Source organism: Hemitrygon akajei, chromosome 11 (assembly GCF_048418815.1).
Source record: "Hemitrygon akajei chromosome 11, sHemAka1.3, whole genome shotgun sequence".
In the NCBI taxonomy this organism is placed as follows: Eukaryota; Metazoa; Chordata; class Chondrichthyes; order Myliobatiformes; family Dasyatidae; genus Hemitrygon; species Hemitrygon akajei.
The window spans coordinates 21,168,960-21,193,691 of record NC_133134.1 but is presented as its reverse complement, the minus strand read 5'-3'; the positions used below and the strand labels follow the sequence as shown (position 1 = coordinate 21,193,691).

At 40.2% G+C, this 24,732-nt stretch overlaps 2 protein-coding genes across 7 annotated transcripts in view; one reads left to right on the top strand and one right to left on the bottom strand.

Annotated features, from left to right (window-relative positions):
• clec16a (C-type lectin domain containing 16A) overlaps window positions 1-17,642 on the bottom strand; it is a 230,884-nt gene extending 213,242 nt beyond the window's left edge. For 3 of the 6 annotated variants that reach the window (XM_073060356.1, XM_073060355.1, XM_073060357.1), the window contains exon 1: window positions 17,186-17,639. In XM_073060356.1, the coding sequence (XP_072916457.1) occupies window positions 17,186-17,265 (80 nt within the window). In that variant the 5' untranslated portion in view covers window positions 17,266-17,639. Of the gene's footprint in view, window positions 1-17,185 lie in introns of all 6 variants that reach the window. The other 3 variants (XM_073060358.1, XM_073060359.1, XM_073060354.1) reach the window with 2 other exon arrangements.
• Window positions 17,643-17,936: 294 nt separating this feature from the next.
• Window positions 17,937-24,732, top strand: dexi (Dexi homolog (mouse)). Its single transcript, XM_073060353.1, has 2 exons — window positions 17,937-18,734; window positions 24,014-24,732. The coding sequence occupies exon 1, from the start codon at window positions 18,152-18,154 to the stop codon at window positions 18,419-18,421; it is 270 nt and encodes an 89-aa protein (XP_072916454.1). The 5' UTR covers window positions 17,937-18,151; the 3' UTR covers window positions 18,422-18,734; window positions 24,014-24,732.

Sequence of the window (24,732 nt, the reverse complement as noted above, 5' to 3'; positions counted from 1 at the left end):
TTGCAGTATACTGAAAAAGTTGGTTGTGGGGTTAGTGGGGCTATGGGGTGGTGAAGAGGGTTGGAAGGTGACAAAGTCGAATTTACTGGTATCAATACAACTGGGAAATGGGAAAGGAGAATTAAGCAGTCTTAGTGGTTGGTATGAAATAGAAATTACGCTCAATCAATAACGACATTGGAATTGTGCACCACCCAGTTTGAGTAGAAAGAAACCCAAAACAAAGTAAAGTGGCTTTGCTCTTGACCATATTAAGGTGAAGAATATTTTAAGGCGTGGTTCCCAACCTTTTCTATGCCCCACAACCCTAGGAAATGTTTGATTAATGTTCGCACCCCCTACAAAAGTAATATCACATTTGAAGACGAAGAAGTCTAATTTCTAAGTTTTGAACCACAAATTGAACCACATACAATACTGCGGGTGAACAAATTGAACTTAAAATACTAAGCTTTTAACTCAGTGCATAAAATGCAAATATAAATTGAGCAATTAGATTCTAATTTATTCAGAAAAAGTTGTAAACAGTAAATTGATGAGACTCCTCAACTCTGAGGTGTAACTCCCAGGTAACACTGATGAGACTCCTCAACTCTGAGGTGTAATTTTCCAGGTAACACTGATGAGACTCCTCCACTCTGAGGTGTAATTTTCCAGGTAACACTGATGAGAATCCTCAACGCTGACTCGGGCAGCGGGAGACTGGAGTGAGTTTACGTCTCTCTCGACTTGGGCAGCGGGAGACTGGAGTGTGCTTGGGACAAACGTTACTACCACTTCTCAAGGCACACTGACAGCTGGCTGAGTGATGACTCGAGACTTGTCACTCAAGCCACTCTTTGTCACACCACCTGAAATTCCATCTCGCACCCCCTGGGGGTGCGGGCACCCCAGGTTGGGAACCCCAGTTTTAAGGTCATTCACACAATTACAACAAAATAACAGTCATGCCGTCAAAATTAGTAAGAGTAAGTTAAAACTGAGAGATAGCAACATGAAAGTGAAACCAACACAGGGACAAGTAGAAACAAACTAAATCATACAAGTTAGAAAGAGAGGTAAAAGAACTAAATGATGGAACCATAGTATATGGCATGTAGATAATGTTCCCTCTAATTTGTAATGACCAGTGTGCACAAAAATCTTGTGCTGTGAAGTGTTTTGCACAGTGACATGTGCACACTGAATAATTTCTGCAATAAAAACAGTATAAATAAACCAATTCTAAAATCTGCCAACATATCATCACAGACTCCATGTTGTCAACACCATCTGCATCAAAGACCGAAAAAGGAAATGTGATTGTGTATGATCGTGAAATATATCTAACATGCCAACTAGGTGGAGGGTGACAACCTTTTGGGCACTGTTTAAATTGCTTTGTGTGCTTGTAGCAAAAGATGGATGCATGCACAAAAGCACGCACCTTAGAGAGAACACTGGATGCAGGTAACTAGAAGTTACAGTGGATAGGGATTCAGAGTCTAACTGGGGTCACTGACAGCTGCAAGCCTAATGTGGACTACAGAATGCAGAGGATCAAAGATATGAACAGATTTAAATAAGAGGAAGAAATTTTAAGTACAGTGTGACTGCAAACTACTATAGTTGCAGTAGGATGACCTGCAATGTAACATGGGGATAAAAATCAAAAAGGGTGACGAATACAGGACTAAAGATGTTATATTTGAATGCATGCAGTATACAGAATAAGGTAGCTGATCTTGTAGTGTAGCTAGGTATGACACTGTGGGCATCACTGACTCCTAGCTGAAAGATAATTGCTGTGGACTTCACATCTAAGGATACACATTATATCAAAAAGACAGGCAGGTAGGCAGAGGGGGTGGGGTGGCTCTGTTGGAAAAAAAATGAAATCAAATCCTTAGAGGTGACAAAGGATCAGAAAATGTAGAATTCTTTTGGCTCGAGTTAAAAAATTGCAAGGGTAAAAAGACCCCGATGAGAGTTGTATGCAAGCCTCCAAACAGCAGCCAGGGTATGGGATAAAAATTACAATGGGAGATAGAAAAGGCATATAAAAAGGGCAATGTTTTGATAGTCATGGGGATTTCAATTATCAGATGGATTGGGAAAATCAGGTAGATGCTGGATCTAAAGAGAGGGTATTTGTAAAAGCCTACAAGATGGCTATCTAGAACAGCTTGTAGCTGAGCACCCTAGGGAATAGGCAATTCTGGAATGGGTCTTGTGTAATGATTACGGAGCTTACGGAGGCAATGATCATAATATAATAAGACTTTACCCTGCAATTTGAGAGGGAGAAGCTAAAGTCAGATGTATCAGTATTACAGCGGAGTAAAGCGAATTACAGAGGCATGAGGGAGGAGCTGGCCAAAGTTGATTGGAAATGGACAAGAGCAGCGATGACAGCAGAAGAACAGTGGCTGGAGTTTATGGGAGAAATTCGGAAGGTGCAAGATAAATACGTCCCAAAGAAGAAGTAGCATTCTATTGGCAAGATGATGTAACCATGGCTGACAAGGGAAGTCAAAAATAATATAGAAGCAAAAGAAAGAAAATGTAATAGAGCAAAAATGAATGGGAATTTAGAGCACTGGGAAGCTTTTAGAAACCAATACAAGGCAACTAAAAAAGCCATATGGAGGGAAAAGATTAAATATGAAGTAAGGTACCGTAAGCTAGCCAATAATATCAAAGAGGATACCAAAAGTTTTTCAGATATATCAGGAGTAAAAAAGAGGTGAGAACAGATACCAGACCGCTGGAAAATCATGCTGGAGAGGTAGTAATGGGGGACAAGGAAATGGCAGACAAACTAAGTAAGTAATTTGCATCCGTCTTCACTGTGGAAGACACTATCAGTAGGCCAGAAGTTCAAGAATGTCGGGGGCAGAAACGAATGCAATTGCTATTACTAGGGGAAAGCTGCTTGGGAAGCTGAAAGGTCTGAAGGTAGATAAGTCAACTGGACCAGATGGACTGCACCTCAGGGTTCTGAAAGAGGCAGCTGAGGAGACTGTGGAGGCATCAGTAATCTTTCAAGAATCACTAGATTTTGGCATGATTTCAGAGAACTGCAAAATTGCATATGTCACTCCACTCTTCAAGAAGGGAGGGAGGTGGAAGAAAATGAATTGTAGACCAGCTAGCCTGGCCTCAGTGGTTAGGAAGATGTAATAGTTTATTGTTAAGCATGAGATCTTAGGGTACTTGGAGGCACATGATAAAACAGGTCAAAGTCAGCATGATAGACAAAGGATTATCAGTGAATGATTTGTTTTGACAAGGTGCTGCACATGATGCTGCTTAACAAGGTATGAGCCCATGGTATTACAGGAAGTGTACTGTACTGACACAGACAGATGATTGGCAGGAGGCAAAGAGTGGGAATAAAGGGAGCCTTTTCTGGTTGGCTACTGGTGACTAGTGCTGATCTGCAGGAGTCAGTGTTAGGACCACTTCTTTTTACGTTAAGTGTCAATGATTTGGATGACGGAATTGATAAGACTTGTGGCCAAGCTTGCAGACAATATGAAGGTAGGTACAGGGGCAGGTAGTGTTGAGGAAGCAGGGAAGCTGCAGAAGGATTTGGACAGATTAAGAAAATGGGCAAAGTAGCAGCAGATGGATTACAATGTCGGGAAATGTATGGTCATGCACTTTGGTAGAAGGAATAAAGGCATAGACTATTTTCTAAAAGGGCAGAAAATTCAGAAATCTGAGGAGCAAAGGTATCCTTATGCAGGTTTCCCTGAAAGCTAACTTGCAGATTTAGTCAGTAGTGAAAAAGGCAAGTGCTACGTTAGCATTCCTTTCGAGAGGATTAGAATATAAGAGCAAGGATGTAATGCTGAGGCTTCATAAGGCACTGGTAAGACCTCACTTGAGAGTATTGTGAACAGTTTCGGGTCCCAGATGCAAGAAATGTGCTGAAAATGGAAAGGGTTCAAAGGAACTTCGCAAAAACTGATTCCAGGAATGAAAGGGTTATTGTATGAGAACTGTTTAATGGCTCTGAGCCTGAGCCTATACTTGCTAGAATTTAGAAGACGGGGGGGGGGGGGGGGGGGGGGGTGCGGTTGGTGGGGATCTCACTGAAACCTATCAAATGGTGAAAAGTCTAAATAGAATGAATGTGGAGAGGATGTTTCCTACAGCGGGGGGAGTCCAGGCCCAGAGGGCACAGAAAAGAAAGACATCTATTTAGAACGGAGATGAGGAGGAATTTCTTTAGCCAGATGGTGGTGAATCTGTGGAAGTCACTGCCACAGGTGGTAGTGGAGGTCAGGTCATTGGGTGTATTTAAGGCGAAGGTCAATAAAATGGTTCTTGCTTAGTCAGGGCATGAACGGCTACAGAAAGAAGGCAGGAGAGTACAGTTGAGAGAGAAAAATGGATCTGCCATGATGAAGTGGTGGAGCAGACTCAATGGGCCAAAAGGATAATTCTGCTCCCATCTCTTATGGTCTCTGGTTTTACTGGATATTTTGACAGAGTGAATGGAGGGATATAAACAGAGTGTCTGTAGTGACAATAAACAATCTTGAATCTTGAGAAAGTGATGGAAAAATTCAGCAGAGTAAAACTAAATCGTTAACTATTTCCCTTTCCAGATACTGCCTAACCCGCTAAGATTTTCAACAACATTCCGACTCTTATTTCATATTTCTAGCATCATCAATTTTTTTTTAATTTCAGCACATGAAAGATTACAATATGGCACCTATCATTAGGGGAACCCAGGTTAAGATGTGGGAAGATGCAGGAAAGGAAACAACGCCATGGATTAAAGAGCTTCATAAATATGATGAATGGATATGGAGGGTGTAGGAAGGAGATATCAGGGAAATAAAAGCAGATGTTTCATGACGAAGGTATCAATGTGAAATCTCCTTGAAGACTGTAAGGTCAAGGAGGATAGTTATTGGAGAAAGGGTTAATGAAGTTTATTGAATTTAATTGAATTGTCTTTTATTGAAAAGACAATGATTTTGCCAAAGGATAAACTTAAGAAGAAATTGAACTTCAATTGAAACAGCATGTTTAATAAGCAGGACTGTTAGAGTTAGAGAACTTATTATGGTGGGTACCATCGACCTATAAATCAAGTTCTAGCTCAGTTTACTATCATTCAACTAAACACGATTACCGCCAATTGCAACATTGTGCCTCCTGACCAAGGTGTGCAAAAAAACAGTACATATATTAATACGCAACAGCCTCCCCAGACTCTGGATTGGGGATTGCCAATTCTGGTGTAGTCTGTTTTATCATGTGCTTTTGTGATATCATTCTGGAGGAACATTGTCTCATTTTTTAACTGCATTGCATTTGTGGTTACTAAATGACAATAAACTGAATCTGAGTATTACCACAAATAAATAACAAATAAACCCTACAAATAATAAGGTGCATATACAACACAAGTTAAAAAGTAAACAGTATAATGCTACTGGTGCTTCATAGGTGATGAGACCTGGCTGGTGTCAGGGAGTACAGTAGTCTTGCAGCCTGAGGGAAGAAACTGTTTCCTATCCTAACATTTTTTGCCCCAACTTTATGCTCCAGTACCTCCTGCCTGATGGTAGGGGGTGTCAAAGAGTTTGTTGGACAGATGGGAGGGGTCATTGACAATGCTAAGGGCCCTGTGTATACAGCGCTCCTGATTTATATCTCTATAATGGGTGAAAGAGAGACCCTGATGATCATCTCAGCAGTCCTCACAATCCTTTGTAGGGCTTATGGAACATGCCTTGCAATTCCCATACCAGATGTTGATGCAGCTGGTCAGGTCACTCTCCATGGTGTTCCTGTAAAAATTGGTTAAAATGGGTGAGGGAAGCCTCATTCACCTCTGTCTCCTCAGGTCATGTCATCTTCTCACTGCTGCCACACGGAAAAAGGTACAGGAGGTTCAGGACTCATACCACTGGGTTGAGAAACAGTTATTACCCCTCAACCTTCAAGCTTTTGAATCAGAGGGGATAACTTCACTGAATCACTGAACTGTTCCCACAACCTATAGACACACTTTCAAAAACTATTCACCCCCATGTTCTCAATGTTTATTGCTTATTTATTATCATTTCTTTCTTTTTGTATTTGCAGCTTGTTGTCTTTTGCACGCTGGTTGCCCACCCTGTTGGTGTGATCTTTCATTGATTCTATTATGGTTATTGACTTTATTGAGTTTACCTGCAAGGAAATGAATCTCAGGTGAGATACACTTCGAAAATAAATTTTACTTTCAAATTTGAACCTTTAGAAGTGAAGATGCCGCCATGCTTTCTTGACCTAAGAGGTGGTATTGAGGGACCATGTGACATTGCCCATCATGTGCACTCCCAGATGCTTGGTGCTTCTAACTCTCTCCAAAGAGGAGCCGTGTATATGCAATGAGGAGTTGTCAGTCTGCACCCTTCTGAACTCCACAATCAGCTCTTTGGTCCTGTCCATGTTGAGCCTCAAGTTGTTGTGCACCCGATCTGAGCACCACGGTAGCATTGCAGTTAGTGCAAAACTATTACAACTCCAAATGTTCTGGAATCAATTCCGGTGACATTCTGGAAGGAGTCTCTGTACGTCCCCCCCTGCCCCCCCCCATGGAATGCACGGGCTTTCCCCAAGTGCTCCGGCTTCCTTCCAAAGATGCATGTTAACTGGTCATTGTAAATTGTCCCGTGATTAGGTTAGAGTTAATCAGAGTTTTGGCGATGCTGCAGCACGGCTCGAAAGGCCAAAAGGGCCTACTCCATGCTATATCTCTATATAAATAAATTTTTGATGTTGTTGTCGAAGCTAACCACTTATCTTATCAGCAAACTTGATGATTTGCTTTGAACTGGATATATCAATGCAGTCAAGGGTCAGCAGTGGGCTGAGCATGCAACCCTATGAAGTGCCGGTGCTTAGCAGTACACCGAGCTTTACCTGGGTTGACCCTGGCGAGAGTTTTCCTCACATCAGCTGCAGCCAGACAGAGTACCTGCACCTTGGGGGGAAGGGGGGACTTCCTCACTGGCACATCATACCCTGCATCAAACTGAGTGCAAAAGAAATTCAGCCTATCAGGAAGAGAAACATTACTGTTGTTGATATGCAGGGTGGACTCATAGTCCGTTATGGACCGAACGACCAGTTGTATATCTTACTATATATACTATTTATTACAAATTACTACAATTTGCACATTCAGATGGAGACATAACAAAGATTTTTACTCCTATGTATATGAAGGATGTAAGAAATAAAGTTAATTCAATTCACATGCACCTCACATCTCTGGTGTCACAAAAATGGATGTATATTTTCTGTGAATAATCCTGTTTTGCCTTCCTGATGGTGCACAGCTCTTGCTGATCAGAGCCATCTTATTCCCCATTCTGAAGTTAGCATCCCAATCTCTCAGCCGTGCCTGGACCTCTGTTGTTAGCCACGGCTTCTGATTTGCCCTCACAAAGATGTGTTCAATAACAACGACGTCCTCAATATGCCTTGCCACATAGCCAGTCATAGATCTCACATATTCAGTGATGTTAATGTGATGGCTGTAGGTAGCCGCCTCCCTGAACGTGCTCCAGTCTGTATTTTCAAACAAGCCCTGTAATGCTGAGGTTGCTCCTTCTATCTCCCTTTGAACTAGTTTGACACGTTTAATTAGTGGATGGCATGCAGGAATTAGCATAACAGATAAATGGTCAGAGTGAGGCAGGGGTGGGGAACAGACTTGTATGTACCAGAGATGTTGGAATAAACCAGGTCTAATGTGTTCTCAACTCTGGTAGCACAGTCAATCAGCTGAAAGAATTTAGGCAGCACTGTTTCAAGGTTGCATGATTTAAGTTGCCAGCAACAATAAAGAAACCATTGGGGCATGTGTTTTGCAAGTCATTATAGCACCTTAGAGATCGTACAGCACTTCCCCACTTCCCCCTGCTTTTGCATGGGGGGGGGGGGGAGGAAAACAGGGAAGAATGTACAGTTGAAGTCAGAAGTTTACATACACCTTAGCCAAATACATTTAAACTCAGTTTTTCACAATTCCTGACATTTAATCCTAGAAAATATTCCCTGTCTTATGTCAGTTAGGATCACTACTTTATTTTAAGAATGTGAAATGTCAGAATAATAGTAGAGAGAATGATTTATTTCAGCTTTTATTTCTTACATCACATTCCCAGTGGGTTAGAAGTTTACATACACTTTGTTAGTATTTGGTAGCATTGTCTTTAAATTGTTTAACTTGGGTCAAACATTTTGGGTAGCCTTTCACAAGCTTCTCACAATAAGTTGCTGGAACTTTGTTCCATTCCTCCAGACAGAATTGGTGTAACTGAGTCAGATTTGTAGGTCTCCTTGCTCGCACATGCTTTTTCAGTTCTGCCCACAAATTTTCTATCAGATTGAGATCAGGGCTTTGTGATGGCCACTCCAATACCCTGACTTTGTTGTCCTTAAACAATTTTGCCACAACTTTGGAGGTATGCTTGGGGGTCATTGTCCACTTAAACAATGTTGCTTCAGTATATCCACGTAATTAGAGATGTTGCTTCAATATATCCACGTAATTTTCCTTCCTCATGATGCTATCTATTTTGTGAAGTGCACCAGTCCCTCCTGCAGCAAAGCACCCCCACAGCATGATGCTGCCACCCCCATGCTCCACGGTTGGGATGGTGTTCTTCAGCTTGCAAGCCTCACCCTTTTTCCTCCAAACATAACGATGGTCATTATGGCCAAACAATTCAATTTTTGTTTTATCAGACCAGAGGCCATTTCTCCAAAAAGAAAGATCTTTGTCCCCATGTGCACTTGCAAATTGTAGTCTGGCTTTTTTTATGGCAATTTTGGAGCAGTGGCTTCTTCCTCGCTGAGCAGCCTTTCAGTTTATGTCGATATAGGACTCATTTGACTGTGGATATAGATACTTGTCTACCTGTTTCCTCCAGCATCTTCACAAGGTCCTTTGCTGTTGTTCTAGGATTGATTTGCACTTTTCATGCCAAAGTACATTCATCTCTAGGAGACAGAATGCGTCTCCTTCCTGAGCGGTATGATGGCTGCGTGGTCCCATGGTGTCTATACTTGCGTACTATTGTTTGTACAGATGAACGTGGTACATTCAGGCATTTGGAAATTGCTCCCAAGGATGAACCAGACTTGTGGAGGTCCACAATTTTTTTTTCTCTGAGGTCTTGGCTGATTTCTTTTGATTTCGTTTGTAAACTTCTGACCCACTGGAATTGTGATATAGTCAATTAAAAGTGAAATAATCTGTCTGTAAACAATTGTTGGAAAAATTACTCCTGTCATGCATAAAGTAGATGTCCTCAATGTCTTGCCAAAACTATAGTTTGCTAATATGAAATCTGTGGAGTGGTTAAACAATGAGTTTTAATGACTTCAACCTAGATGTATGTAAACTTCTGACCTCAAATGTATAATTACAATGGCAGTGAACCCCCTCAGTAAATAGACAGGCCTGCACTTTGCCATTAAGATCTCTGCCACAAGCAAACAATGGGTCATCACTATCAAAGCATTCACACACCAGCTCTTATTAATGTAGATACATACACCTTCACTGCAAGTCTTGCTAGAGATCACAGGAATTCTATTGGTCAGAACAAGAGATGAAACCATCTAGCTGATGGCTACTTGACAAGTGGTATCCTGGAATCAGAATGAGCGTGCAGTTGTCCTCTATCACATAGTGATTCAGTCTCAGACGCTCATAATTTATTTTTTAACAATCAAACATTTTAAGCATCGATGGAGTGCACTGAAAGAATCAATTGTGAGTGCTGGTTTCACTCAAAGTTTAAAAAGTTCAAAGTAAATTTATTATCAAAGTACATATATGTCACTATATATTCATTTTCTTATGGGCATACTCAGTAAATCCAATAACCATAACAGAATCAATGAAAGACCGCACCAACTGGGCGGAAAACCAGTCTGCAAAAAACTGTGTAAATACAGAAGAAAAAAAACTAGTAATAATAAGCAAGCAATAAATATCACGAAGTGAGTCCATAGGTTGTAGGAACAGCTCAGTGATGGGACAAATGAAGTTGAGTGAGGTAATCACCTACGGTTCAAGAGCCAGATGGTTGAGGGGTAAGAACTGTTCCTGAACCTGGTGGTATGGGTTTTGAGGCTCCCATACCTTCGACCTGATGGCAGCAGCAAGAAGAGAGCACGACCTGGGCGATGGGGATCCCTGATGATGCATGCTGCTTTCCTGCGACAACACTCTGTGTAGACATGCTCCATGATGGGGAGGGCTTTCCCCATGATGCACTGGGTCATATCCACTACTTTTTGTAGGATTTTCTGTTCAAGGGCATTGGTATTTCCATATCGGGCTGCATGTAGCCAGTCAATATACTCTCCACCACACGTCTATAGAAGTCTCTCAAAGTTTTGGATGTCATGCCAAATCTTCACATCTAAGGAAGTAATGCTGCTGTTGTGCTTTCTTCATAATTACACTTATCTGCTGGGTCCAGGACAGATTCTCTAAAATAACACCAAGGAATTTAAAGTTGTCAACTCTCTCCACCTCTAATCACCCAATGAGGACTGGCTCACGGACCTTCAGTTTCCTCCTCCTCAAGAAAATAATCAACTCCTCGGTCTTGCTGACATTGAGTATGAGGCACAACACATCAGATTTTTTAATCTTCCTCCTATATGCTGATTAATCACCACCCATGATTCGCCCAACAACAGTGGTCATCAGCAAACTTAAATATGGCATTGGAGTTGTGCTTAGCCACGCAGTTGTAAGTGTAAAGCAAGAAGAGCAAGAGATAACACACACAGCCTTGCGGTGTATCTGTACTGATTGAGATTGTGGAGGAGATGTTTTGACAATCCAAACTGACTGGGGTCTGCAAGTGAGGAAATCAAGGATCCAGTTCCACAAGGAGGTACTCAGGCCAAGGTCTTGAAGCTCTCTCGATTAGTTTTTAGGGGGTGATGGAATTTAATGCTGAGCTGTAGTTGATAAAGAGCATCTTGATGTATGCATCTTTGCTGTCCAGATGTTTCAGGGTTGAGCGAAGAGCCAATGAGATGGCATCTGCTATGGACCCGTTGCTCTGGTAGGAAAACTGGATCAGAGCCAAGTCGCTTCTCAGGCAGGAATGAGCTCAGCATGGAGAAAAAGGATGGTACAAGATTTAAATACCTTCATTTATTTACAGTGTGGTGATGGGAGAAGAAAACATTGCTAATATTAAATATATTTACATCCTGCCCATTTTTCTATAGCAACAGATTAAAAGTAGTTCGAACATGTTTGATTCAGTATCTTTCAAAACACTATTGAATCTTGAATCTTTTTAAAAACAATGTTACTTACACAATAGTTTGCTTCAATAGGTGCTCTGCTTTGAGCATTGCTGTAATATAATAACATGCTTGCAGTATTATACAATAATATCCTTTCACAACAAATACCAGAAATTACCATTCTTATCCTGGCCAACTATACATTTTCATAGGATTTTCAATAAGATCATAAGAAATAACCAACCTCTGAAATGTATCTGAATGTACAGTGTATCACTTTGTATTTTCACAACTACTTTATATTAACTGTGTAGCTCGCTTTAACAAATTAGATTTTATTTTATAATACAACTGCAAGTGATTGCCTAATATTTAAGTTCAATGGTTCCATTTAATATTAGAGAATGTATACAACTTGAAATTCTTACTCTTCGCAACATCCATGAAACAGAAGAGAACCCAAAGAATAAATGACGGAAAAAGATTAGAACGCCAGAGCCCCCTCTCCTCCAAGACACAATAACAAAGCCCCCAAAGACCATGATCTATACTCCATCAGAAACTACAATCCACAACCCAGAAGGGGAGGGGGAGAGAAAAAAAAAGAGACAGAAAAAGAGAGAGAGAGAGATATCACTACTTCCACAGCGAAAGGGGAGACCAACAACTCACTGTTTAAATGTTGCAGTACTTAAAATCTAAAGAAATTCTGGCAAAGATAAAATAAAGCCCTACAAATAAAGGTCGGCCACTTCTTCAATTTCTGTTCCCATTTTGAGCATTGTTTAACATTTGCACCTGCTTTGACCTAAATCATAAAATTCTGTATTCCCTACATCCAATACAAACAATTTGCTTTCTCTCTCTCACAAAAAAACACATATTACACTTTTAACTGGTTGCTATTAGTTATTCATCGAGAAGTTAAACCAGAATGCAAAACCTATTTATACTCTCATCATAAAATATGCATGATTCTGTAACACTTCTGAATTTATTAGTTCAGTACTAAGTCAAATTTTCAGTTATTTTTATTATCTTAGTGCAATGTTTTCAGGTCTGTTATATGTTTGGTTAGTTTACTCATTGAGACAGTTGTGAAATTGCCTATTTGTTTTTACCTAAAAACATACAGATGCTTAATCTTTCGCCTGAGGTTAATTTAAAGCCAACAGTGTCAGAACCCTAGGTAACACACAAAATGCTGCAGGAACTCAGCAGGTCAAGTAGCTTCAATGGACAAGAGCAACAGTTGACATTTCAGGCCAAGACCTTCTTCTTTTGTGTCAGAACTCTAATGTAAACTTGCTCTCTTTTCACCTGTGGACCTGTGAACCTATAGACTCACTTCCAAGGACTCTTCATCTCATGTTCTCAATACTTGGTGCTTGTTTTCCTTCTTTTTGTATTTGCACCGTTTGTTGCCCTGACTGTCTGTCCTATTGGTGTGATCCTTCATTGATTCTATTATGGTTATTGAGTATGCCCACAATAAAATGAATTTCAGGGTTGCATATAGTGACATATTTGTACTTTTAACTTTATTTCTATCGCCACAACAAAGAACATTTTGAGCAGCCAACAAGCCGGTGATCTCTGTGGAATACTACCAATCAGACTGGATTGAAATTGTAGGAAGCATGTCTACAATAACACATTAAGTACCAATTCTAAAATTCCATTATCCCATATCCAAACAGAATCTATAGATTAGAAAGGACAAAGAATAAAATGTACAACTGCCAAAATGGAAATCAGGAACGTGCATAAATTCCTTTATATAGACTCAGAGATATAATGTCCAGGGATAATAATGGAATACCAGCACGTAATATGAAATTTGTAAACTTAGCAGCAACAGTTCAATGCAATACATATAGAAGAGAAAAAAATATAAAAAATAGTAACAATAAATAGGTAAAACAATTACGGTATATGAATATTGAATAGATTTTAAAAAAAACAGAAATATTGTATATTTTAAAAAAGTGAGGTAGTGTCCAAGGTTTCAGTGTCCATTTAGGAATTGGATGGCAGAGAGGAAGAAGCTGTTCCTGAATCATTGAGTGTGTGCCTTCAGGCATCTGTATCTCCTGCCTGATGGTAACAGTGAGAAAAGTGCATGCCCTGGGTGCTGGAGGTCCTTAATAGTGAACGCTGCCTTTCTGAGACACTGCTCCCTGAAGATGTCCTGGGTACTTTGTAGGCTAGAACCCAAGATGGAACTAACTAGATTTACAACCCTCTGCAGCTTCTTTTGGTCCTGTGCAGTAGCAACCCCCCCCCCCCCCCCCCCCCATATCAGACAGTGATGCAGCCTGTCAGAATGCTCTCCATGGTATATCTACAAAAGTTGTTGAGTGTATTTGTTGGCATGCCAAATCTCTTCAAACTCCTATTAAAGTATAGCCACTGTCTTGCCTTCTTTATAACTACATCAATATGTTGGGACCAGGTTAGATCCTCAGAGATCTTGAAATCCAGAAACTTGAAACTGATCACTCTCTCCATTTCTGATCCCTCTGTGAGGATTGGGATACTGTATGCTCCTTCGTCTTACCCTTCCTGAAGTCCACAATCAGCTCTTTCATCTTACTGATGTTGAGTGCCAGGTTATTGCTGCAGCACCACTCCACTAGTTGGTATATCTCACTCCTGTACGCCCTCTCGTCACCAGTTGAGATTCTATCAACAATGGTTGTATTGTCAGCAAATTTGTAGATGGTATTTGAGCTATGCCTAGCCACAGAGTCATGTGTATATAGAGAATAGAGCAGTGGGCTAAGCACACACCCGAGGTGCGCCAGTGTTGATTGTCAGCAAGAAGGATATGTTTTCACCAATCTGCACAGATTGTGGTCTTCCGGTTAGGAAGTCCTGGATCCAATTGCAGAGGGAGGTACAGAAGGCCAGGTTCTGCAACTTTTCAACCAGGATTGTGGGAATGATGGTATTAAATGTTGATCTATAGTCAATGAACAGTATCCTAGCATAGGTATTTGTGTTGTCCAGGTGATCCAAAGCCGTGTGGAGAGCCATTGAGATTGCATCTGCCGTTGACCTATTGTGATGATAGGCAAATTGCAATGGGTCTAGTTCCTTGCTGAGGCAGGAGTTCAGTCTAGTCATGACCAACCTCTCAAAGCATTCATGTCAAAGGACACTAAAGCAGCTGTGCTTTGCATCAGTCTGTTTAGTTCATCAATAATCTACATTGAGGTAAAAATGTTTCAAGAGCAATGTCAGGATACAGGCCACAGGCTACTAAACTACAGTATACTCTCTTACAGAGATCTTCCACAAGAAAATACACAGTCACAATATTAAGCAAAATCACAAAACACTGAAGGTAAAAATAGAAATTATAAATCAAAATATAAATCCTAGGATTCCCTTAAGGTTAACTTGCACATTGAGTCAGTAATAAAGAAGGCATGGATATAGCTTCTATATACTTATTACTGTGTCGCCACCCACAGCTCCAATCTGCTAATTAAATTTGCTGATGATACTACATTGATTGGCCTAATCTCAAATAATAATGAGGCAGCCTACAGAGAAGAAGTCATCACCCTGACACAGTGGTGTCAAGAAAACAACCTCTCCCTCAATGTCACAAAAACAAAGGAGCTGGCTGTGGCCTACAGAAAGAATGGAGACAGGCTAATCCCTACTGACATCAACTGATCTGGGGTTGAGAGGATGAACAACTTTAAGTTCCTCAGCATACACATCACCAAGAATCTCACGTGGTCTGTACACACCAGCTATGTGGTGAAAAAAAGCACAACAGCACCTGTTTCACCTCAGACAGTTGAAGCAGTTTGATATGAGTCCCCAAATCCTAAGGACTTTGTACAGGAGCACAATTGAGAGCATCCTGTCTGGCTGCATCACTGCCTGGTATGGGAACTGTACTTCCCTCAATCGCAGGACTCTGCAGAGAGTGGTGCAGACAACCCAACTCATCCGTAGATGTGAAGTTCCCACTATTCAGGACAGTTAAAGAAACAGGTCCGTAAAAAGGGTCCGAAGGATCATTGGGGACCCAAGTTACCCCAACCACAAATTGGTCCAGCTACTACCATCCGAAAAACAGCACCGCACCATAATCTTCAAGACCAACAGGCTCTGGGACTGCTTCTTCCACTATGCCATCAGACAGATCCGTTCACGCTGATACAATTGTATTTTCTATGCTATATTGACTGTCCTGCTGTACATACTATTTATTACAAATTACTATAAATTGCACGTTCAGACGGAGACATAATGTAAAGATTTTTACTCCTCATGTATGTGAAGGATGTAAGAAATAAAGTCAATTCAAATGCAATGTCAGCATTCATTTCCAGAGGACTAGAATATAAAAGCAAGAATGCAATGCTGAGGCTTTGTCATGCATTAGTCAGGCCTATTTGGAGTATCGAGAGTCGTTTGGGCCCCTTATCCAAAATGTATTGACATTGGAGAGGGGCCTGTGGAGGCTTACGAGAATGATCCCAGGAACTAAAGGGTTAAAATCTGAGGAGAGTCTGATAGCTTTGGCCCTGTCCTCACTGGAGATTAAAAGAATGAAGGGGAACTCATTGATACTGCCTAGATTTTGAAAGGCCTGGAGAGGATGTTTCCAATACAGTGGGACAAATCTAGGGCCAGAGGGCATAGCCTCTGAATACATTACTTTAGAACAGAAATGAGAAAGTATTTCTCCAGCCAGAAGGTGGTGAATCTGCCATAATCAGCTCTGAGACCCAAGTCATTGTGTATATTTAAAGTGGGGATTGACAGGTTCTTAATTAGTCAGGGTATTAAACGTTACAGGGAGAAGAGAATGGGGCTGAGAGAGAAAATAAATCCGCCATGATCAAACAGCAGAGCAGACTCGATGGGACAAATGACATAATTCTGTTCCTACACCCAAAAAAATTCACTGGTTATTACCAAAATATTGTCATTCTTCCTTCTACCCTTTGCTTCCATAAATACTTAATTTTCACCTCCTAAATCATAACATACTTAATCAACTTAATCCTTTGTACCTAAACTCCTTGTTCAATTCCTCAGTAATTACATATCCAGCAGAAATAATTTCAGGAAATAAACTGATATGTCTGACGAAGAAAATAAGAACTAAATAAATATAAATTCTGCTTACTCCAGCTAAGCAAAACTTAAGCATACAACAAAAAAGGTTATCAATGGCAGAGAAGGTTCAAAGAGCTAAATGATCTACTCTTATTTATTATGGCTTTAACTAATAGTAACAACAACAGTTTGTCATTCTCAAGTCTAAATTGAAAGCAAGATGCAGTGAAGGACGTGTCATGGGATATTAAGGAATTTGTTTACCAGTTATGAACGACAGTGTACATTGCATGAAATGTCATTAACTGACAAGTATGTTCTTTCGGCCAAAACACTAAACAAAATCATCTTTGGTGATCATAAAGGTCCATTCTCTAAAACACTGAGATCATAAACTAAACAAAAAACTGAAAGAACCCGGGGGGGGGGGGGTCAAGCATTTGTGAAGACAAAAGGTTTAAATCGACGTTACAGGACAGCGTGTTTCCTTTAATTCAGCGATCGACAGCAAAAGACAAGACATTCGTTGAAGGACTGGCAAAATTTTCCAATAAAATAAAACATCTGGGTCGTTTTTACAGCCGTAAAACTTTTTTTTTGCAACAATTCAACTAAATAGATGTTAACTTAACGTAATTACAAATGCTCCGAGGAAAGGAATTTATAACACTCTTTGAAAACATGTTGGGCTCATTGCTAAAATAGTAATTGAAAAGGGCCTGGACCTTAAGGCCTGATTCATCCAGGAAATACTGCACGACGCTGCGAGTAACTCCGGCATTTCTCGGGCTACAATGCTCACAGAGACACTTACTTCAGATGCTCTAAGGAATGAATGTTTTTGGGGGACTTCCCGGAGCTCCCGCCGACCCAACTCCTCGAACGGCCAAACATCACTTCTAGACACTTCTTCCGCGCATTCTATTGCGATATATTAAAATGTGCCCGTGACATTCAAGCCTTTCACCAACATACTGGTTGACTCGGCGATAGCCGCAGCAATGCTTGGTGAGCGCTGGCTGCTGGGAGACCAAGTTCTTTCGCCTGGTTACACTAACATGAAGCCACACACGGGCGCCTAACGCAAACTACAAATCCCAGAATTCTTTGCGATCACTTTTCAGCGCCCAGCCTTGCTTCAAAACTGTCTCGTGTTTACCATTATTTGACGTGCACGGAAAGAACGTTATCAGGAGAGCTAAAATGTTCCGAAAGTAATGAAGTTGCTGAACTGTACGTTTAAATTAAACGGCGATGCTGGTGTTGATGGCGATGACGTGTAGTGCACGCGACGGCCCTGCAAAAAAACCTATCTTGCTCGTCAAAGGGGGAGGGGCGGCAGCTTGAGGGGAGGGTGGCGCGTCGGGTAGGGCGGGATAATCGCGATTGTGTCACTTGATCGACGTCATGGCAAGCCAGTCAGCGGTACGACGCGGTGGGGGGGAGAAAGCGGGACGAACAGCTGCGGCGTCGTCATGCGATTGACGTTGATATTAGCCATTCAGACTCGGGCATGGCGCGCAAGGGGGCGGAGTTGTGTGTGGTGATCAAACAGCTCGGCGGCGGCGAGCGGAGGAGGAGGAGGGAGGAAGCCAATGAAAAGTGAAAGGGAGGCGGAAACCTGAGAGCGCGGGGGGAGGGGCGGAGAGAAGCCCGGCCTGACGCCGTGGATATCTCAGTAAAAGAGCGGTGGACCGAAGGGCATCGGAAAGTGAGGGCCTTTCCCCCCCCCTACCCCTCAGCGTGCCTGCTGCGGTGTTAATTCGCCACCCTGAAGCCTATGACCGCCTCTGTTTACGCTGATCTCGATTCGCTGGAGTCGCTCCTTGATGAGTTGCCCTGTATGTTTTACGTGGGGTTGTTTTTTGTGAATGTGCTCATCCTCTACTATGCCTTCCTGATGGAGTACGTCCTCTTCAATGTGGGAATTGTCTTCCTTCCCGACGACTTCGACCAGGCTCTAGTTGACCTCGGGGTCTTGTCGGATCCGGCATCGGTTGCCTATGACACAGACGGCGAAGTGGATGTCTTCGATGGCTACTTCGACTAAAAGCAATAATAAACTCCTCCTCACATACTCACTTAATGATACCAATATTTTTTGCTTAGCACAGAAGTGGGCAGCTACTGTGTATCAGATGCGAACGACAAACCTCGGTTTGTCAGCAAGGCACTTGGTCGCTGAAGTACAGGATAATTGTCTGCCAGCCGTTTGTGTGGCTATTGTGGGCCTGTTGCCCTTTCATAATTGTGCCAAGATTGCAAATAATGATATGGATTGCGATATATTTCAGAGCATTTATCTGTTTGTAATAATGGTCTTCATTGCAAAGCAGAACTGCGTCTCCAGGATTAATTAAACAGTAGGTATTTGCTCAAACTATCTATTGACCCACGAACTCCAGGGAATCGCAATACACTGCATCGCACATTGTTGAAATTTGAGATCTTTGCAGTTTTTAAAAAAATGTACATTAAGCATGTTCTTTATATAACAGGATTACATTTTTGAAACATGTTTGTTTGCGGTTACTAATATGTAACCATTATTTTAACAAGGTTTTGCATAAATCTGATGGGATAATCGTACGTGCTTTAAATATTTGTAAAGTGTATAGTAACTTAGAATCTTTTCAATTTAATCTAAAAGAAAATATTGTGCTTTATAGAAGTTAATCATTCTGCAAGAAGGCAATGAGATTATCTTGAAAGAAGCCCAGATAAAATAATTGAAATGTATTTTAGCCCTTGTTGAGTAAACGAGAGGTATTTTAATTGAGCCTTGCACCTGCCTATCTCAATGTATCTTGATTTCTTCCAAGTCGTTAGTGATAAATGTAATGGTGAGTCTGTTTTCCCTGGGAAATGGAGTCAGGCTGCAAGTGGGTGGGACTAAACAACTGCATTGTAACAGCCTATCCACGTTCTGAAAAGCAGACCTGGTGTTGGTAGCCAAGAAACGCGCTTAGCTGAGATAGGATAACTGGTTTTGGATGGTAGAATTATCAAAGTAAAACTTAATATCCGAGGGTTGCTATTTTTAAAGATCAATCCAATCTACGTATGAATTTATTTTTAAAATGAATTGCAGTTAATCAGGATTAAAAAAAATGTTATTGCTGAACTGTATTGAGTGGCTTAAGAGTTTAATGGGGCTGAATTATCGTATTTTTAATAATTAAAAGGAAGTTTCAATTGTCTCACTGAAAATAAAAGCAATACATTGAATAATGATATCTTACATCCTACTTTAAATTGCAGCCCCCTTGGTCTCATTCATCCTATGCTCAGTGGCCACTTTATTAGGTACACCTGCTTTTTAATGAAAACATCTAATTGGCCAATCGTGGCAGCAATGCAGTGCACAATAGCATTCAGGCATGGCCAAGAACTTCAGTTGTTGTTGTTCAGGTACCTTGCTGTTCGGCGTGGGCGATCATGTCTCTCCATCCATCACGGTCCCTGACCCTCCGAATTGTAGTTGTTGCCTCCCCGTTTCTAACCAAGATGTTAATCCATTTACTGCTAGATCGCATTTACTGTTGGAAGTTCTAACTTATTTCATATTCAAAGTGTTGGCCTACATGTCTTCTTATTATGGGTTCTTGCATATAGAGGGAAATGAGTGGGTTGATTGTTTGGCCAAAAAAGCTGTTAAAAGTTCAGCTGTGGATTTAGACCTTCCACTTGGCAGATCAGAAGCTAAAGGTTTAGTAGGGTTAAGAATTAGGGGATTATGGCAAAACCTGTGGGATAATGGGCTTAAGGGGAGACACCTTTACAGAATACATAAAACTGTTGGGTTGATGGGAGATGGGGGAAAACGAAAGGAAAGAATTGTATTGACTCTACAGAATTGGGCATACTATGCTTAATTACTCATTGTATCTTGTAGGGTTGTGTGGGTTTTGTCATTATGAAACAGTTGAACCCGTTCTATTACAGTGTGAAGCACATAAAGCAGAAAGAAATCAAATGCAGGTTTGTTTCACTACTATTTGGAGGTTGATAGTTTTTATCTTACAAAAACTTTGTGAGTGACTTTAATCCACAGTATTGTCTTTCACTACTTACAATCTATAGGGCTTTTTGGGGTAACTGGGTTTTCGTTTGATAAGGAACTAGTAGGGGTTTTATTTCCAACTCTCTACACCACACTCCGGTTCAGTTGGTGGTGATAATGCACCTTTAAGTTGGACTGCCAACTGTCATTAAAAGTTGTTAGAAGAAGAGGTTCAGTTGTTGTTCAGACCAGACGTCAGAATGGGGAAGAAATGTGATCTAAGTGACTTAGACTGTGGAATGATAGTTGATGCCAGGTGGGTGGTTTGAGTATCTCAGGAACTGCTGATCCTCTAGGATCTTCACACACAACAGCCTGTAGAGTTTACAGAGCAAAAAAAAATCCAGTGAGCTGCAGTTCTGTGGGTGAAGATGGCTTGTCAATGACAGAGGTCAGAGGGGAATGGTGATAGTAACAAATAACTGTGTTACAACAGAGGTGTGCAGAATAACATTTATAAAGACAGCATGTCAAATCGTGAAGTGGATGGGTGACAGCAGCAGAAGACCACACCAGATTTCACTCCTGTACCTAATAATGTGCCCACTGAGTGGAAATAACCCTTTAAGACATCTGCACTTCCCAAATTAGTCTCTTGATTAACCCAAAATTTAATTGTCATTATCATCAAATGTGTTTCAGTTGCCGAGGCTGAAGCTGTAGTTTTCTCTCTGAAACTTCGTCCCTTCTAAACTTTTTTTAACTACCTACTTCCTTGATTGAGCTTTGTTTCTGTCCTGTGAAGTGGCTAGGCTTATTTTCCTACATTAAAGTTATGAAAGCTAAATACAGCAGTCCATTCCACTGTCAACAACAGTAAACAAAAACATGCAAACTTTTATTACTCTTGTAGTTGCGTGACAATCAGGTAAATTGTGGAAAGCTCATGAGTTATTTAACTGATAATAAAAATGGGAAATGTTGGGAATACTCAGCAGGTCATTTTCTGTTTCGCTTCCTACAGATGCAGCCTGACCTGAGTATTCACAGCTATTTTGCTTATTTTTTTCACTTTATCAAATGTATTATTCATCTGTACAATTGAGCTGTTTTCTATAGAGAGAAACATTCTATTAAATTACCACACACAACAGTAAGTATGCAGTTATTTATGTTAGCATATTGCAAATTCTTTAATTACCAACTAATGCTGCCTGCAAATAGGAAGGATGGACTAAAAAAAAATTGCCCTCTGAATTCAATTCAGAATATTTATTTCAAAATCAGATCTGTTATCATTGATGTAGTGTGTGTGAAATTTGTTTTGTGGCAACAATACAGTGCAATACAGTAAAAAATCATACTAGATTACAAAATAAATTAATAGTGCAAAAGAGAAATAGTGAAGTAGTGTCCATGGATTGTTCTGAAATCCGATGGCAGAGGGGAGAGAAACTGTTCTTAGAACATTGTGTGTGTGGGCCTTCAATGGACACCTAATAACACATGGCTTATTATGGCTTTATATCAAGTCACATTTAACTTTCTGTCCTGCCAAGCAATTCAAGAATTGAAGAAAGCAGTATAACTATTGACCTACATCATAATGTGACATCTTGTAGTAAGGAGACATCTGCATCTTTTTTAAGAATGTGGTATTTCATGTTCATTTGTGCTAAACAATAATCAGGTGTTGAATTAATTTTCTTAAAGGTTTTATACAGGGAACAACTGCTGTAGCAGCCAATTTGTGCATAAAAAGTTGAATACCTATTTTCACAAACTCCTTCACAGTACTTTTGATGCCCAGTTGGATGCAATTGTTTCTCTTTTAGCTTCCTATCTCCTTGGAATATTCTTAGTCTTCATTGATAAATCAGAAGAAATTTTCAAATTACTTTGGGTATCCCAATCTGCTTTCTTTAATCAATAATTAGGGAATTCAGTAATACAGCAGTGCCAGATATAAATAGCAAGAACTAAAATTTAAGTCTAATAGGCATTATAAGATGCACCTGATCCTCATAGTAAACTAAGTTTCTCTCCCCCTCCCCCTCCTTGCAATGGGCAACTCAACAAAGCAATTCGGCCTCTATAATGCCTTGGGGCCCACTAACCAGTCCCGACACACATCATAAATGGCTTTTTTTGTTTCCTGTATTTTTTGTAAGTGGTAAATGCTATTTTAAAACTGTTGGGTTGAATAGTGTTATTCTTGTCTTCCATGCAGACCTTACGCGTTTGCTACTGCCTTTCTCCCCCTTATTTCTATCTTTTATACATCAGTCTTTCCTGTTTGGCATTTTGCTATGTCTTTGTTTTCTGTCTCCATTGTGCATGCATGCCTCTGGGTTCCCATCTGTTATTTGAATTCTCTCTGCAGAGATCTACTGCTATTCCACAGAGGATAATGAAAAAATAATTTGAAAATGTCAGGCACCAGTGCCTTATGTCAATGGGATCTTTTTGTCAGGCATGGTTATTTTAGAAATAAGGATTACACAAAGTTGAACGTGTATGTATTACGAGAGAAGAGGTTAAACCTTAAGCTTGTAAACAAAGAAAAATGCATTTTGCTGATTACTAAGTTGGTGACAGATCAAGCCCATTGTTACCTCACTGTGAAACTTTTGGCTTGTACTCTGAACATTTTACATCATTTTGTTTCAGGCCATTTTTTTGAATATAGCGCCACTCTATCTGGCATCTAAAAATCAACTTGGACCAAGGGCAAATCAATACTTGAAACTGTAATACAAATGCTGAGGATCTAGCACTGTTATGCAATGGTCAACTCCAGAGGGCTAATGTAGGTAGAAGGTACAGGTATAGATTTTTGTTGTGGAATTGAAATGTTTATAGCTGAAGCAGTAGTAGAGGAAGACTACTTTAATATTTTGCAATTCAGAGAGTACCTATGGATGAGCAGTCACATATTTGCTCTGAAGTAGAATAACACAACCTGACCATTTTTAAACCACTTCTGTAAACTTTGCACATTGGGTCTACCATAATGACTGAAGTAGTAGAACTAAATGTGCTATAACAAAGTGATGCTCCAATCGTATCTAATTGGCTTAAGGATGAACTAGTCTGCCTCCATGATTGCCTCGGAGAAACCAACAGGCATTCGGGAAACTATTCTAGTATGTCCTTCAGCTTCTTTATTCTTATCTGGAAAATAATGGTACTGTACTTGTGCATTCAGTACTGCTGAGAACAAAAACTTTGCCTTGCACTTTCAATTTGGTAATGAAGGGCTGACCTCCCCAAATCAGTAAGTTTAGTGTGTTTTTTTATTTTAGTGCAGGGTAAATAGTTATTATATTGATTCTGCTTTATTTTACTGGTGAGGTGTTTCAATACATATCTGGAGATCTGTTGAACAAATAATCTATTTGCACTTATTATCCTGTTAATTTAACTATTGATTCAACACCTCAAAGATTTAATAATCAAATCTGTCAGTAAAGTAGGCACAAGGAGAAATTAACCAGTTCTTTAGTCCTTGAATACTACAAACTAAGATCCTGAGAAGCTCTTTGAGGGAAAGGAAGATCAATTCAGGATTGGAAGTGAAGTGTAAAGCAATCTAACGCAATATCCCTGTCTCTTTACTTGCACTGTGCCGTTCAACAGGATGGAGAATGATAATTGGAGACGTTCAGCCTCAGGAGAGTCACCTTGAATCGCACATGGGGGGAAAAAAAGGCTTTAAACGCCATATGGATTAGTTAACCATCAGCAATACAATGCAAGAATTCTGCGCTGGATACCCGACTCCTGTGCAAGGAACCATAACGTTTCAACGTTTTGCACCGCTGCATCTCAACACTGAACTAAGTTGTCATGCGTACACTCCTTGCAGCTTTTAGCAAGCTATTATATGGGTTGAATATTACTAAGCTTATTGTAACACAAGGATTTACTTTATTCACGTTTCAGTATATACTAAGGCTGGAATGTAAGTGGGTTATCAATAACTTAATATAATTTACTGAATTAAGTCATATTTTTGTTACTGCCATTCCTGTAAATGATGTATGGTTTATCATGAATCTGTTATATTAAATATAAGACATGCATTTAATAACTGATTTAATAATTTGCAGTGCCTGTTACACTTGTAGCTGGTGCAGTAAATTTGTATTTTCAGTGTTATAACTGTTATACTTACTTTCATAGCCCATGTAACATCATGTTATTTTATTTTAAAAGTATTGCATAATCTGGCCAATGGATTTAAATACGTCCCTTGCATTTTTTTTCCTGAACTTTTATTCCCACAGCAGCTGAAATTTCTATTGTCCTGTTAAGGATTTAAACAAAATAAAAACAAATTTCATAATGTTTCAGAA

What these genes read in the sequence shown, in the direction of transcription:
- dexi (XM_073060353.1), top strand. Translation starts at nt 18,152, where the DNA reads ATGACCGCCTCTGTTTACGCTGATCTCGATTCGCTGGAGTCGCTCCTT.